At 37.1% G+C, this 16061-nt stretch overlaps 1 protein-coding gene across 1 annotated transcript in view; it reads right to left on the bottom strand.

The window, feature by feature from the left end:
* LOC148956224 (DNA-dependent protein kinase catalytic subunit-like) overlaps nt 1-16061 on the bottom strand; it is a 495889-nt gene that overhangs the window by 261122 nt on the left and 218706 nt on the right. Inside the window, exons 8-9 of the mRNA XM_089099625.1 lie at nt 9295-9518; nt 2696-2871 (exon numbers count right to left, since the gene is read on the bottom strand). Of these exons, the coding sequence (XP_088955751.1) occupies nt 2696-2871; nt 9295-9518 (400 nt within the window). The remainder of the gene's footprint in view (nt 1-2695; nt 2872-9294; nt 9519-16061) is intronic.

A 16061-nucleotide genomic window follows, 5' to 3' on the forward strand; every position in this document is an offset into this window, starting at 1 on the left:
CGAAGGGAGATAGGCTAGAAACAGTGCAATTAGGATATTATAAGAGGTGGCTAGGGATAAGTAAGCATACAAATTGTTTAGTAGTTAGAGGTAATTTAGGTTTGTTTTCCCAAAGAAGCCGCAGGCTAATTAACATAGTTAGGCTTTGGGAAAACATTTTAGTGATGCCTAGGGTACGGGTGATGAAGCCAGCTTATTTAGAAATGTTGAAGGGCAGCTCAGGTAGGGGTAGGCGTATCAAATTAAGAGTGTCTTACACCAGTGTGGACTGAGCCATATGTGGGGGGATGACTTAGGGCTCGAGGACATAGGGGGACCAAGTAAGTAGATTAGTTGAAAGGATTTTACAGGACCAAGAAATACAGGCATGGCAGGGCTAGCGTTCACTTTCGAATTCACTGGGTCTTTACTGTCGGTTAAAGGATATTTGGGGTGAAGTTTTATTTTTTAAGGTGGATTTGAATAAAAAAGATATGAAGTTACTAATTGAAATGAAGACTGATAGTTTGCCATTGGGCCAAAGAAGAAAGTTTATCGGGATGGAAAGGTCAAAGGCTGGTCCTTATTATTATCCTATGTGTGGAGGTTAGATAAGAGTGTATAACACTTGACATGGGAATGTGAGGAGCTGAGTGATTGGAGAATTAAAGTGTATGGTAGGGGGGATTATGATTTTGAGTGGTTGGTGAGAGTCTGTGCGGATGAGTGTTTTGTTGGTATCAGAAGCTTGGCACGATTCCTTTGTCTCACGATAAATCATAGAAGTAGATTATTGTGGAATTCTGTTAGGATTTGTATAATTTCTTTGTAATTGTTCTTTGTTTACATTTTCTGCCATGGCCAATGACAAGGGCGCCGGCAGAAAATTTTCCAGGAGGGAAGCAGACGCCAAAATAGCAGTGGTGGTTGGGTGACAGTTTAGGTGGTTTAGGGTACAAAATACGACTTCTCCCCAAAGAGTACGAAATTGCAATCAATTTAAAATTCTGAGAATTAAGTTGATTTAAAAGTATCAATAACTATATTTTAGGCTTCCCAGTTGCAAAAGCAGCAATGCCAAACGGTGGCAGTACTGGATTCAACCAAGTTGATTCGCTTTATTTGTAATGAAATTATGCTAAGTTTGGTGATCTGTAATTGCGTATGAGCTATAATAAAGGGGGGTGAGTCATTGTTTAGGTGGGGGAAGGGTAGATTCCTACAAAAGTACATGTTAATGGACAAACTTCTTACTCTTCCTGAGAATTCAGATAAATTTTGAAAGAGGTAGGGGGGAGTAGGAATTAATTAAAATGTTTCTCTATACAGCCAAAATGTTACATTCCCATATCTAAAAGCACATAGGTGGAAAAGGCAAGGCAGGTCATCATCAGCACCGCACATGCCTGCCCCCCCCCTTACGGGCGCCCATGGCATTTTATAATAACACTTTAACCTGCCTAAATATCTTGAACGCAGAACAGTTACAAGTGGACAACGGCACCCATGTTATTATGAAAACGGTAGCAATTAGCAGAAACCTGTAGTTGTTAAACATCGAAGCATTTTGATAAAGCATTGAAATTTAGCTTAAAGGGAAGAGTTTTGAAGGGGCTTATAGCCCCCCTGATTAAAAAAAAAACATCTTATTTTATCATCTAAATCAAATAGACATTGATGAGACTTTATTCCCGAAGCATTATTAAACGAAAGTTAAACTTCAGCATAAAAAGAGGAGGAGCCATGTGGAGCCACCTCGCATTAAGGATAAACCTGGATAAAAAATAAAATCAACAGAAATTAAATTGAAGACGGGATATTAAAATGAAAGTAAAGCGCAGAGTTAAAACGAACATAAATCATGTTATATATGAGGAGGATGCCATCGTATCAAATCCCAATCTTTATGCTAAAGTTTGACTTTTCATATTAATATTTCAAGAATAATTGTTCAAATGCAAGAGCAGTGCGACACAAAAGTTTAATCCTATATCGGAATGCCTCGAGAATTTTAGGGCTCATTTGCTTGCATTTGCTTAAAATAGTAAATTCTTGTTCAAACAATTTTAAAGGTAACTTGTAACTAAAACACTTGCAATTAGCAACTGGCAATATTTGTTGCAACTTCAAATGCTTTCAGGAAAGCCCAACTAAATACTCACAGGAAAGCTTTAAAGAAACAAACTAAAATCGAAATTTTAAAATGAAAGTAAAGAGCAAAGTTAAGACTTAAAATGATGATAAATCATAATATAAATGAGCCCGGCATCATGTTCAACCCCACTCTTTAGTCTAAAATTAGACTTTCACGGTAATACTTATTGAACGAAAGTTCAAATACAAAAGCAATGTGACAACGTCTAGGATTTGCGGAAATTTGTATAAGGAATGGTAGAAAGTTTTTAATTCACGTATTTTGAAAGTTAATCGGTAACGAAAACACTTGAAAGTAGCATCTGGTAATGTTACTTCAATTTTATAAAACTTTCAGGAGAGCCATGGACAAAGTTTAGTTTATAGAGAACGGCTGTTGGTTGGGGGGGGGGGTTGTCAAAATTCCTCTTGTATATGCCAAGATTAATATTAACTTAAAGTTTAACGTCACTTTTTACTTTCGTTTGAAAAACACGATTTTTCTTGTTTATCGAATATATTAATGACTTAACCTATTTATTTGCTTAGCCTATAATATAAGTATTCACCTAATCTACCATACCTAAAGTAGACAACTTCAAGATGCTTGATCAATAGATTGAAAAGTGTAAGCGTCTCTCCTGGCTTCAAAAAGGTTTTGACAGGCCCACTGAATAGGCCAATGCCAGTAATTGCCAGTCTTCTATCCTTATAGCTTGTATAACTGGTTAAAAGATTCTTGAAATTATCAAGAAAAAACTGAAAAATAAACACATTAGAACTCTGCTGAAAACATTAGTCAAAACAAAAATCAAATGCAAGAACCAAAAACACAAAGGGGAGTCTTTCAAGCACAACTTGAGTCTCCGCCCTTAAACTGGATTAAATTATTATTTTTGCATTAATACAAAAGATAAACGCAATAAAGTACTGAATTTGTACTGTTGTACTCAAAGGTACTGAAGTAGATTTGAGAAAATATTCAGCAACGAACGCCAAAAACGAGCCCTTACAGTCCTTACTGATATATTCTTCTTTTTTCCCTTCGAGCGTATGTGTAGGGTTGACTGACTTTTGCTTTGTTTAATTAAAACGTTTGATGTTTTTTTAAGCTCAAATTTCTATTAAATATTTTGTTAAACAGCATCAGAAACTGTTCAGAAAGGAAACCTAACTTGTTTTCTAAGAACGAAACAACTAGCATCATCTTGAGTTACTGAGCAAAACGAAAAAGTTATTATAAAAACTTGAAAAATAATGTTAGTTGTATTTATTTATCTATTGATCGTTTCTACTTTTGTTTTAAAATGGCACGGAAGAATCCTATTTGCTAAAAGAACAGGTTATTTTTCTTTTTTATCTCAAAATTCCTTTTTTTCTCATTTATCTTAAGAATAAAATAGAATATCATAGGTACAAGAATCTACCTACGTTCAGAAATTTATGGGTCTCAGAAATCCAAATCAGAAATCATTCCTAAATTCAAAGCAGTATAGAACTTTAATTGGAATTAAAACCTCAATAAGGGTAAACGTCTTGTCAACGAGGAAGGGGTCGATTTGTGCAATCAATAATTTCACTACATTTTGCGCACCAGGTCTTAGTCACCATTAGGTACAGTCAAATTCAGTTATATACCTGCGTAGCTAAACAAATTAAAGTTGGCCCAATTTTTTTTTTTTTAATATTTTCAGTCTTATTACTAGTTAAATTATTTTTCTTTTTGGATTAGTAGTCATAAAGATTAGTTTTTCTTTGAGTTCTTACTTAAACGGGAGTTTCAAATTGTCAATCATAGCACAATTGTTCCGCTTCATCATCTATCTGGGCTAAACAAAAAGTAAGTCGTCCTTGAATAACTTGAGAAGAGGTCACAAGAAAGGATTTAAAGGAAACTAGAACTTCCAGAGAGGGACTGAAGAGCAAAACTTTGAATAAATTAAAATGGAGGAGAAACAGCTTTAGTGGCCTCACACAGCTTGGTACTCCAAAGCGGAATGGAGCTAATGAAACGGATTTTCAATGTGTAATTTTAGGAAAATTTAATGAAAATCCGAACTTAATTAAAATTCAGGTTGTTTTGAACTTTCTGATTCTGCTAGGTACACTTTCAGAATGCTCGTAGTTTCTAATTACTATTAAACCAGTGTAAAAGTTCCAAAACTACCTTTCTAGTTTCCTTTCTAGTTCAATAGTGATGCCCTTCATAATTTAATTTTTCTTTCAATGTTATGCGGGATCTTATACTTAAGAAACCAAGCACGAGAAATTTTACAGCGTCTTAAAACTACACATTATTTGAAAAAAACTACGTTTTCTAAAGAGTTAAAGAGGCTGAGTTACAAGGTCGAACCTTAAAACGTACAGGGATTAGGAGGCACAGTTGGGGGGCTGCCGCCCCCCAAACCCCCGCTTTTGCAGCATTTAAATAAAAAAAAAAATTTTTAAACTGAAAGTAAGGAGCGACATTAAATCATAAAACGAACAGAAATTATTCCGTATATGAAAGAGGCTGTGCCCTCCTCAACGCCTCGCTCTTTACGCTAAAGTTTGACTTTCTCACAACTCTTTTTTTAAACAATAAAAACTTTAGCGTAAAGAGCGAGGCGTTGAGGAGGGCACAGCCTCTTTCATATACGGAATAATTTCTGTTCGTTTTAAGATTTAATGTCGCTCCTTACTTTCAGTTTAAAATTTTTTTTTTTATTTAAAGGCTGCGAAAGCGGGAGTTTGGGGGCGGCAGCCCCCAACTGTGCCTCCTAATCCCTGTACGTTTTAAGGTTCGACCTTGTAACTCAGCCTCTTTAACTCTTTAGAAAACGTAGTTTTTTTCAAATAATTTCTGCACGTTTTTGTACAGTTTATTACTTATTATTGCTTGACTAACTGTTAGCTGATCGTGTCAGGAGTTGAAGTTGGGGGGCTGCCGCCCCCAAACCCCCGCTCTTGAACATTCTTGTGTTAAGGCTTTTAATTCCTGAATACTCAAATCACGTCGTACAGGGTGCCTCCTAATCCCTGTACGTTTTAAGGTTCGAACTTGTGACTCAGCCTCTTTAACAGCCCCCCCAACTGTGCCTCCTAATCCCTGTACGTTTTAAGGGTTGACCTTGTAACTCAGCCTCTTTAACTCTTTAGAAAACGTAGTTTTTTTCAAATAATACACATAAACAGGTTAGACATGCTTTGTTATGAAAATTGACCCGCAGATATTTCCATAACAAAGCATGTCTAACCTGTTTATGTGTATTATTTGAAAAAAACTAAGGTTTTTCGTAAATGTAAATTCGGGGGATAATTTTTTCGGTCTGAAAATATCAAAAGGCCCTAACAGGTCGAATTTTGCTTCGAATGAGTCCTCATTCAACCGGATCCGTTGCCAACTATGGCCTGTAGGCGTGGCTAAGAAAAAAAAAGAACTGATGATGATGAATTTTAAGTGGCTATATTTGGTTTTTTGAAAACAGGGAAGGAGTGATCAGATTGAGCTGAAATTTCGTGGATAAGCTTCCGGGCCCTAGGAAAGCTTAACCTCTAAATTTCAGCCCAATCGGACAACGTTAAAGGGGGCTGTGGTGGGAGGGTCCAAACTTCCGGCCCAGTTTACCCCATGAAGATAAAGTCGGAGGAGGATGAAATTTTGCAAGTTTCTTAGTTTGAGCTTGGGCTACAAAATGCGATTACCGCCGTCTCTCTGCGACCTCTAGGACCTGAAATCGCTTAACATTGTGGTGGGTCGCCTCTTTATAGAGGCACAAGTGTGCCTCCTTGATTTACATGGAATACATTGCCCATGAGCGATAACGTCACGAGTTTTTTTTTTGCATTCTTTTTTTTTCTAAAGGAAGATGCACATGAGGTAATTAAAAAAAAATAAAAAAAATAGGATTCTACGGAGTGTTCCCCCTCTCTCAGAATTGTTGAAGTGTGCTTAATCTCCCTCTATATGGGAAACTTACAGTGGCTCATCAAATATTTTCTTCTACAGCTTACAACATAGCTCAAGAAACAAAACTGTCAAATTACTTGACTATGGATTCGATTGGCATGGGATCAATTATCTTATATAATTATTTTGCTGATCCAATAGATATTGCAACGCTCATAACAAAGATGTTTATTGTGTTTTTGTGTGATTGTGTTCATGTTTATTGAGTAAGTATATTTGTAAACTAGGTATAACCTAATTTCGTACTACGTAAAATGTCGCTCGAGAAACAAAATACCCAATTACTTAAATTGCCATTGACTTGAGGTCGGTTATCCTAATTAATTGCTTGTCTTAGTTCGCGTATTTTACAACATTCAGAACAAAAATAATTGAAGATGCGCCTTAAAATACACCTTTTGTCGTGTGAAACCGTCCCCCCTCTGCCCTAGAAAGGTCCACTGACACTCTATTAACAGATCATTTCTTAGATTAGTTGCGACGAAAACGTACTGAAATTAACAGTTAACGGTGGAACCAGACGCTAGCTAATGCAAAAGACCCAAGATTCCGAACGGAACTCCTCCGAGACCCCACCAAAAAAGCCACATAAAACTCTATCCTGTCTACAAAATTCCGTGACATCCTGAGTACATCCACTCGGCTCGCAACTCCCGAAGTGATCAATCGCTTGGCTGAACATGCTAACTCAGCAATCCTCGAGACTGCAAGCGACGTCCTTGGTAGAAAAGCCAAAGACGAAAAGCCTTAGATCACTGATCAACTAATTCTATTATGTGACCAGAAACGCTTACATAACAACAAATCTGATCGAAGCAGCCGAAATACCTACAAACATCTCAAACGGAAAGTTGAGCGTGAAATAAGGAAGGCATTCCGCAACCATATCGCCGAAAAGTGCAAGGACTGTGAATCCCAGTTCATAAAAGGCAACAGACACAAGCTCTTCAAAAACGTCAGCGAGCTATCCTCCAAAAAAGATCCCTCAACACCCGTAATCCTAGACAAGCAGAGGAACGACATCAATGATGCCAAGAGGAAGCTCGAACGATGGAAGGAATACTTTGAGGAGAAACTGAAACCTGAAGTAATGACCGACCTAAATATCCTAAACTCCTTCCCAATCATAGATCGAGACCCCCCTCCACCCCCACTTAGAAGCGAGACCAAAGCGGCCATAGAATCCCTAAAGCGAGGCAAAGCTCCGGGGCCAGACGGTGTCACTGCTGAACTGATAAATGTTGGTTCAGAAGATGTTGTCAACCTATACCACAGTCTTGTATCAGCCACCTGATCTATTGGACACGTCCCGCAGCAGTGGTGCAAGGCAGCAATAGTCCCAATACACAAAAAAGGCTCGAAGAAAGAATGTGACAACTACCGGCCCATCAGCCTCACAAGCCACCAAACCAGAATCCTGACCAAGATCCTGCTCCACACAATTCAAGCAATCACCACCTCTGTTCTTGGCTAGCATCAAGCTGGCTTTCGATCGGGACGATCAACTATTGACCAAAACTTTACTATGTGGCAGCTGATGGAACGGTTCATCGAGTTTAACAGAAACCTCTATCAGCTCTTTATTGAGTTCCGACAGGCCTTTAACCTAATAAAGAGGAAAGGCTTGTGGCATATTCTAAGACCCTACGATTTCCCATATGAAATAGTCAGAATCACTGAGGACATATACAACCAATTCAAAAGTCAAATACTGACCACTGGTGGGCTCTCTGGTGAATTCCCAACAACTTCCGGAGTCCTGCAAGGATGCATCCTCTCGCAGCATTGGTTTCACTTTTTTTTGCATGTTATCCTCTCCCTGATATTCATTAAATATGGAACCAAAATGGGAGTAGTACAAATTAAAAACTAGTATATGCAGATGATGTCTACCTAATGTCCACTACCGACCAAGAACTCCAGAGTCAGGCTGACTACATCTCACAAGCAACGAAGCCGTTTGGTATGCAGATTAACGCAAACAAGACCAAAATCATGGTCACATCACGACAGGAGATAACAACCCCCCCCTCGATAGTAATAGACGGTGAAAAGTGGAAACAGTCGATAAATTCCTTTACCTCGGCAGTCTTCTGACGGCTGACAATTGCCACACTGTCGACATTAAATACCGCCTCGGTCTTGCCAGCTCTAGCTTCAAAAGACTATCAAAGATCAGGAAATCTAGCCACCTTTCTAACCATCTGAAAGTGCATCTATTCAAAAGTCTGATCATACCCATTGCTCTGTATGGGTGTGAAAGCTGGACATTAAAAGCTGAAAACCTCCTGAAAACCTGTGCAACCTCCTTGCGTTCGAAATGAGATGTATGCGCCGGATAGCAAAGATCAAATATACTGACTATGTCACAGACAAAGAAGTCCGAAGAAGGCAGAAGTCGCAAGACACTTTCCTGAACAAAATCCGAAAACATAAGCTGCGCTGGTTCGGCCATGTAAAGCGAATGAATCCCGAACAACTGCCCAAGATCGCGCTTGAAGGGACAACTGAAGGATTTCGACCACGGGGGAGACCGCGCAAAAGATGGATAGATGACTTTGACCGGCAAGGCATTGCCCAACTATCCCGAACTGCACTTGATAGAATAGCATATTAAGCCCTAATTCATCAGATTCTGTAAGGAGATTCAGATTCCCAAGACGTCCCATGAGGATGTATGGGACTTAAGTAAGTAAGTAAAGAAAGTAGCATTTCACATGTCTTGGACCTTGAAGATCCCAAACATACCCCCCCCCTAAAAGTACGTGGTAAGAAACTGTATCTAAATAATAAGTTGTTCCTATTTCGGACTTTTAATGAAATAACCTGATACCCCCCCCCCCCATATTCAAGCATACATGGCATGGGTTTTGAACACTGTTGGTTTATCCTGAAAGGCAAGATTTATGGATTGACCTAGGCCGGACTAAAATACATTATAACTAAATACATTATCACTTTCATTTAGCACATAGCGTAACACAGGCACCACATATAAGGTCTAACTTTTTAAGAATTACAATGTTTAACCTTGACTTAGTCAGGTATCTACCCATCTGATAAATTTGACATTAACTATTCAAATCTAAACTCTACGGCTAGATGGTGGTAATAGAGCAAGCAAAAAGAACTATTGCTAAAGAACCAAAGGACACTGCGAGAAGAAATGAACGGAATAAATGGCGGAAAACCCCCATTCTTTTGATCTGTCTATATCTTTTTTACACTCTTACCTTGAACATGACTAAAACCGTATTTCTTTCTTCATCCCGAGACAGATTTTCTATGTGCCGAGCAGCCAGGTAGGTTAATTTTTCAATGGCTTCATATCCACGCCGATGATCATCAACATTGTCATGCCGTATCCATAGCAAAAGAGCTTTGAACCATTTCTCGTATTTTCTGCACACATGAGCTTCAAATATATCGCCACATTCAGCAAAGAGACCAAGAGCAGCTAGTGACAAAAGAAAATTGAGCAAGTCAAATTTTCTGGTATTTCAAAAAACCATTATAAGCAAGTCCATTCACAAATCCAACAAAAACATAGTTAATAAAAACATAGGGACATAGTTAATCCGGGTTACAGTGGTAGCTAGTAACCTAGTAAGGGATGATCAAGTCCAATTTTAAGAAATATAATAACCCATAACTCCTGAAAATAGACCCAGATCAAAATATAAAGTACATCATTTGAACCGCCTTGTCCGAAACCCCTGTATAGAAAACTTACTTTCCCTTGGCTTGAACAACAAGGGAAATATATTGTCTTGTAAATCAAGAAAAGTGGCAGCTACTATAGGATTCTGCCTAAACAGCATCTTTTTTTTACCATAGATAGCTTGGCACTGGAACATCGTAGAGAGTTGTTCAACGACTCATTTAAAGGAAATTACTAGGTCTAGTGCCATTTGTAATTAAAAAAAAAAATTTATTTTAAATAGAATCAATTTTTCCACTAAAAACTGCATTTTTATGGCCAATCTTGATGAATGACGTTATAATCATAGGTAGCAACCATATATGAAGTAATAAGTGAATGCTATATTTATACACGCTTATCTATCGACAAGATAATATAAGACATATATAATGGATCGATATAGTTCATTATAAATGGGGACTATGTAAGTTTCAGCGGATAAAGCTGAAACCTAGTAAAGAAAAAACTACAGCGTATAGTGACTAAAAATAAGATAATACAAGCATCTTTTGAAATGTTGCTTATCTAGGGTATGGTGCCATACTGAGAATCGTGTCTTACTATTTCAACTAAGAAAAAGCCATAGACTTTTTCCTGTTTGTAATCCGGGTTTCTAAAAAAGAGCAATGCGATAGTTCTTCTTCTTCTAATTCACAGCAGGCGGGCTATTCAGTTGGTACTATTTAGCCCTCTTCTTTTTGCTTCACTCTGTAGGCTACAGAGCTACTGTCTTGGTTGTCTCTTATTTACTAGATATTGTCAGATATCTTTCAGTAGATCTTTTGACTCAAGGAGTTCGAATATAAGATGATAGATATCGATTTCTGTGCTCTGTGTGCAGGTATAGTTGGCTAGGCTCTTGGCTGATAGTGAGATTTTGTGGTGTTTAAAGTATTTTAACAGTTTACAAAGCAAGGTATGTTGTTCAGACGTCAGCATATTACATTCAAATAGGCAATGGTCAATTGTTTCATTATTCATATTACAATGCCTGCAAAGACGGGACAGGGGAATTGAACCATTTGAATTAGAAAGCTTATATGAGAATGCAAGGAAATTTAGTCCATTTGTTTCAGAACAAATTCTATGATAAATTTTAGAAAGATACTTATTGGGAAAAGGGGAAAGGATAGGATTAATCTTATTAAAATTAATATCTGATAGCCTTCATTGGTAAATATCTCTAATTGGGATGGGTCTCCCACTTGGCTGGTCAATTCTTCTTCTTCCATTTAACAGCAAGCGGGCTTTTCAGTAAAACTATTTAGCCCTTTTCGTTTTGCTTCACTCTGTGGGCTACAGAGCGATTGCCTGGGCTTCATCATATTTATTAGATATTCTCAGAGAGATTTCATTAGATCTGTTACTTCAAGAAGTTCAAATATAAGATAACCGATCACGATTTCTTTGTTCTTGCTGTAGGAGTAGTTGACTAAGTTCTTGGCAGATAATAATATTTTGTGGTGTTTGAAGCATTTTATCAATTTACAAAACAAGGTATGTTGTGGAGACGTCAACATATTACATTCAAATAGGCAATGGTCAATTGTTTCATTATTCATATTACAATACCTGCAAAGAGGGGACAGGGGAATTGAACCACTTGAATTAGAAAGCTTATATGAGAATGCAAGGAAATTTAGTCCATTTGTTCCAGAACGAATGCTATGATAGATTTTAGAAAGATACTTATTGGGAAAGGGGAAAAGGATAGCATTAATCTTATTAAAATTAATATCTGATAGCCTCCCTCGGAAAATATCTCTAATTGGGATTGGTCTCCCACTTGGCTGGTCAATATTTATAGCATTTTTAGCTATTTCATCAACCTGATGATTACCACTTATGCCAGAGTGGCTAGGAATATACTGAAAATAAGTTTTTATGCCACTTGAAGCAAGATTATCGATAATACTGAGACAGTGATAAGTGTCGATGTTCAACTGATATTGGGGAGCTGAGGCCAGCAGCTTAAGGCTCGATAGAGAGTTGGAATAGATGATAATATTATTCGAATCTACAATCAAAGGTTGGTTTTCCTTACGGTGTTCTACTCCCATGATTATGGCATTTAACTCAGCAGACATTATAGATAAATTATTAAATAATCTCTCACCCATTGCAATTTTCAGATGAGGAAGGAAAACACCACTTGCAACCTTCTCATTCATTTTTGACCCATCAACAAAAATTTGGAAGTGATTTTTATAGGTAATTGTATTAAGTTCTGCAAATTTTTTCTGGACAACGGCAATGGTGGTTAAATCTTTATTCCATTTTGAAAATTCAGTATTTATTATGGGAAATGACCAATTCCATGGAGGGGATTGGGGGAAAGTAGGTGCAATAGAATTTGCTGGTACAGGGAACTTCTTTTGAATATTGGCATACCTGGTACTCATTTAAAATACCTCTATACATTGCTAAATTTCTTAACCAATTATGTAATGTTTGTGAGCTATTTGGTTCAATTTTTGTAAGATGTTATGTGAAGAGAAACCTATGTCTTTCCCTTATTGTTGCCAATCCACTTTCCATAAGCAGAAACTTGGTGCTTGTGGGTTTTATAAGACCAAATATGAGCCGTATCATATCATTTTGTGTTGTTTCAATTTTTTGCATTTGGGCCTTTGCAAATGCACCATAGACGATGAGCGCATAGTCAATATGGGGTCTTATATGTGATTTATAAAACTGGACTAAGGTTTTCTCCTTACAACCCCAGGGTGTGGAAAGAAGTCTTTTTAGTACATTTGCTTTTCTATAGCATTTTTTTATTGTGTTTGAAATGTGGAGGTTGAAATTAAGTTTTTGGTCAAGCATGAGACCTAGATAATTAATATGATTATCTTTTGGAATAGTTGTTTTATTTAGAGTTAGTTTTGCATTAACATGGTTTCGCTTCCGGTGAAATTGGATTATTTTTGACTTGGTGGGTGCAATAGGTACATCTGAATGTTGAGAGAATTTTTCGAACTGGAAAAGTGACTTGCAGATCTGACTGTGCTATCTGAAAGGTGTTGCCAGATGATCATAGCACCAGATCATCAGTATATTGTAGATTCGTGTGGGGTAGGTTCATGTCCCAGAGATAAAGGGCAAATAGAAGGCTACTGAGGACTGCTCCCTGAGGTAGGCCATTGGATATTGTCTTTTGGGGTGAAGAGGCTGAACCAACACAAACAATGAAACTTCGCACTTCTATGAACGATTTAATAAAGGATACTAGCTTAGGGGGTACTCCAAGGTTTGCAAGTTTATTTAAAAGGATTTGGTGGTTCACATTATCCTATGCCCCTTCAAAATCTAGGAAAGCTGCCACTAGGACATTATTTTTTGAGAAAGATTCATTTATTGCATTTGTTAGCAAAATGAAAGCATCTGTTGAGGAGTGGTGTTTCCTGAATCCAGTTTGAGTGTGTGGGATCATATTATTTTTTTCAACAAACCAGAGGAGTCTTTGATAGATCATTTTCTCCATTATTTTCCCCATCACAGGTGTAATCATTATGGGCCTATAAGACTCGGGGTTATCTTTTGGTTTATTTTTCTTTAGGATTGGTATGAGGGACGAACATTTCCATATATTGGGGAACCTAGAAGATGCCCAAGCATGATTATAACAATTTAGCAGTTATTGTTTGTATGAAGCTGTGAGATTTTTTATCCATGTAGGGTGTATATTGTCATAACTGCTGCTAGTTTTGGTCCTAATATGATGTATTGCATTATTCAATTCCTGGATTGAAAATGGATTGGTTATGTACTCGGATCCTGGGCGTGGTTGGTAACTTGGGTTCATAGGAATTGTGGACAGTTTGCTCTGATTATCTGATGTTAGCTTATTAACAAAATGAGTTGCAAATAGGTTAGCTTTACCATTATCATTATCATAATGGGTATTATTATGTATAAGCTCATACAGGAGTGGGTTGGGGGAAGTCTTTTTCCCACAGATGTGGCTTATGACTTTATGTATAATTGGCTCATCAGTTTCTCTGGAGAGATTATTTGCAAAATTATTCCAGTATTTATATTTAGCATCTATTTTAGTCCTTTTTAGATTAGATTCTGCTTGTAATTTTTTTAAGCATGTAATAGGTGATGTTTTTTTTTATGAATTCTGTCCTAGCTGCCTTTTTTATCCTCCATTTATTTAGGCACTCATTTGTCCATCATACTTTAGGAATTTGTTTAGGGAAACTTGTAATTTCATCATTTAGCTTATTTTGGAACATAGACCAATTTGCTTTAGTGTTCATATATTTGGAGGTATGAGATAAAGTTTCAGCAGGTTCATTTAGGGAGCAAACTATAGCAAAGTGGTCAGTCCATAGACTATCAATTTTATTTATGTAAATTTTGTTCAAAAAATTTGATGACACAATTTGTAGGTCAATTGTGGAGAATCTGCCACTTTTGGGGTTGAAATATGTGTTCAGGTTTGGAGGGGTAACAACAGCTAATTCATTATTATTTGAAGTCATATTCTCAATGAATTTACCAGCTTTATTTGCTGGTTTATTCCCCCACAAAAGGCTGTGGGCATTGAAATCACCACAAATAATGATATGTTTTAACAAATTAGAATTATTTATATAATTAAAGAAATCCTTGGCATCTGTAGTTTGGCCATTAGGGTTATAAAAACTTATTATGTAGGTTTTTAAATTATTCAGCCAAACACTGATACCAATTACATCAACATCATTTGCAAAATATGGAAAATTAATGCCACAAAATTTTATATTATTATTAACTAATAAAGTTAATAAGTATCCCGGAGACTTAACTTGTTGATTTTGGGTTAAATGAGTTTCCTGGAGGCAAGCAATATTAATGGAATTATTATTCATAAATGATATTAGTTCATTTAGCTTATTTTCTGAGAGTGATCTTACATTCCATTGGAGTATTGATATATGTTGTGTTGTTGATTTATTCTTCATATGACTGTGTATCAATGTTCAGCTTTGTTAAAAGTACAGCAAGATCTTTTTTTGCTTGAATGAGCGTATCATCAGGGATGTAGATTTTTGCCAATTCTGCAATAATTTTTGTTTTCTGTATTTGATGTATGTTCATGGCCTGAACTGCATTACAGTTTAGAATGAATAAGCATATATTTGGGGATTGCATTTTTGGTTGTGTATCCTTTTTGTTAGTTAAGGGATTGATTCCTGGTAGTGTTACTGGTTTGTTTCCTCTTGGGAGGGGGGGGGCAGGCTGACCTCGTCTCACCGGACAAGGAGGCTTGTTGGCTTGGTGATTCCTTCTGATAGGGATTTGAGCTAGGGGGCTTAGAAGATGGTGTTTTATATGGGGTGCTTGATGCATTGGGGGCATTTAACGTGGGGGTTTTGGTTGGTTTCATTACAGGCTTTATTTAGTATTGTTGGGGAGCATTTGCTTTCATTGCTGCAAAGGGGTGTGGGATGGCTTTCTCTGTTGATATTTGGAGTGTTAGAGCTCTTTTCTTGTATGCAGGGCATAATGATTTATTTGTAGATTCATGTGGGCCTTTGCAATTGATGCATGTAGGCTGAGTGTTGTTGCAAGTTGTCAGCTCTTTAGGATGGAAAGATTTACAATTACTACACTCTTGGAGAATTTCATTGCATTTGTTTGTCCTGTGTCCCAGTTTGAAACACTTCTGACACTGGATAGGCTTAGGTTTGTATTCCTTGTGTGGTTTGATTTGCCCAAATAGGAATAATTTTTCTGGGATATCAATTTTATCCTTCAGTGTGAATAAGAAGCATCTACTAGTTTTTATGCCATTAGAGTTAGGTTTTCCAAGTTGGGTAGCATCCTCAACTGGGATTATGTTTCCAGCCCTATCTGAGAGGCCTTCTTTTAACTCCTGAGAAGATATCTCTGGGGGAACATTATAAACTACTATTTTTGTTGGTGATTGTTTTGGGTTCCAATTAGATGCAATAATTGGGGTATTCAGAAGGGATTTAAGGTTAATTATTGTATCTGCTGATTTCTGATCTTCTTCAGCTATTAGCAGAGATCCATCACGGTTAATGTTAAGAGAAAACATTGATTTTAGCAATTTAAAAATTGCAACTCTTATTGCAGAGATCATTTTTATTTCTCAGGTGGGATGGTGAGTCAATTGAATGTAGATTCTTAAGTGTTTAGTGGGAGGATCTTGGGAAGAGAGAGGAGAAATTCTTTTCATTGGGGTGATTTTTTTCCTTTTTTTAGAACTTCTAGAGAGGACCTCTTGACACCCATTATCATCTTTTATAGTTACATTAGCCCCTACGCTTATCATTGTCCTATTCT

This window comes from Artemia sp. Qi Xiang Cuo, chromosome 1 (assembly GCF_049724085.1).
Source record: "Artemia sp. Qi Xiang Cuo chromosome 1, ASM4972408v1, whole genome shotgun sequence".
Classification (NCBI taxonomy): domain Eukaryota; kingdom Metazoa; phylum Arthropoda; class Branchiopoda; order Anostraca; family Artemiidae; genus Artemia; species Artemia sp. Qi Xiang Cuo.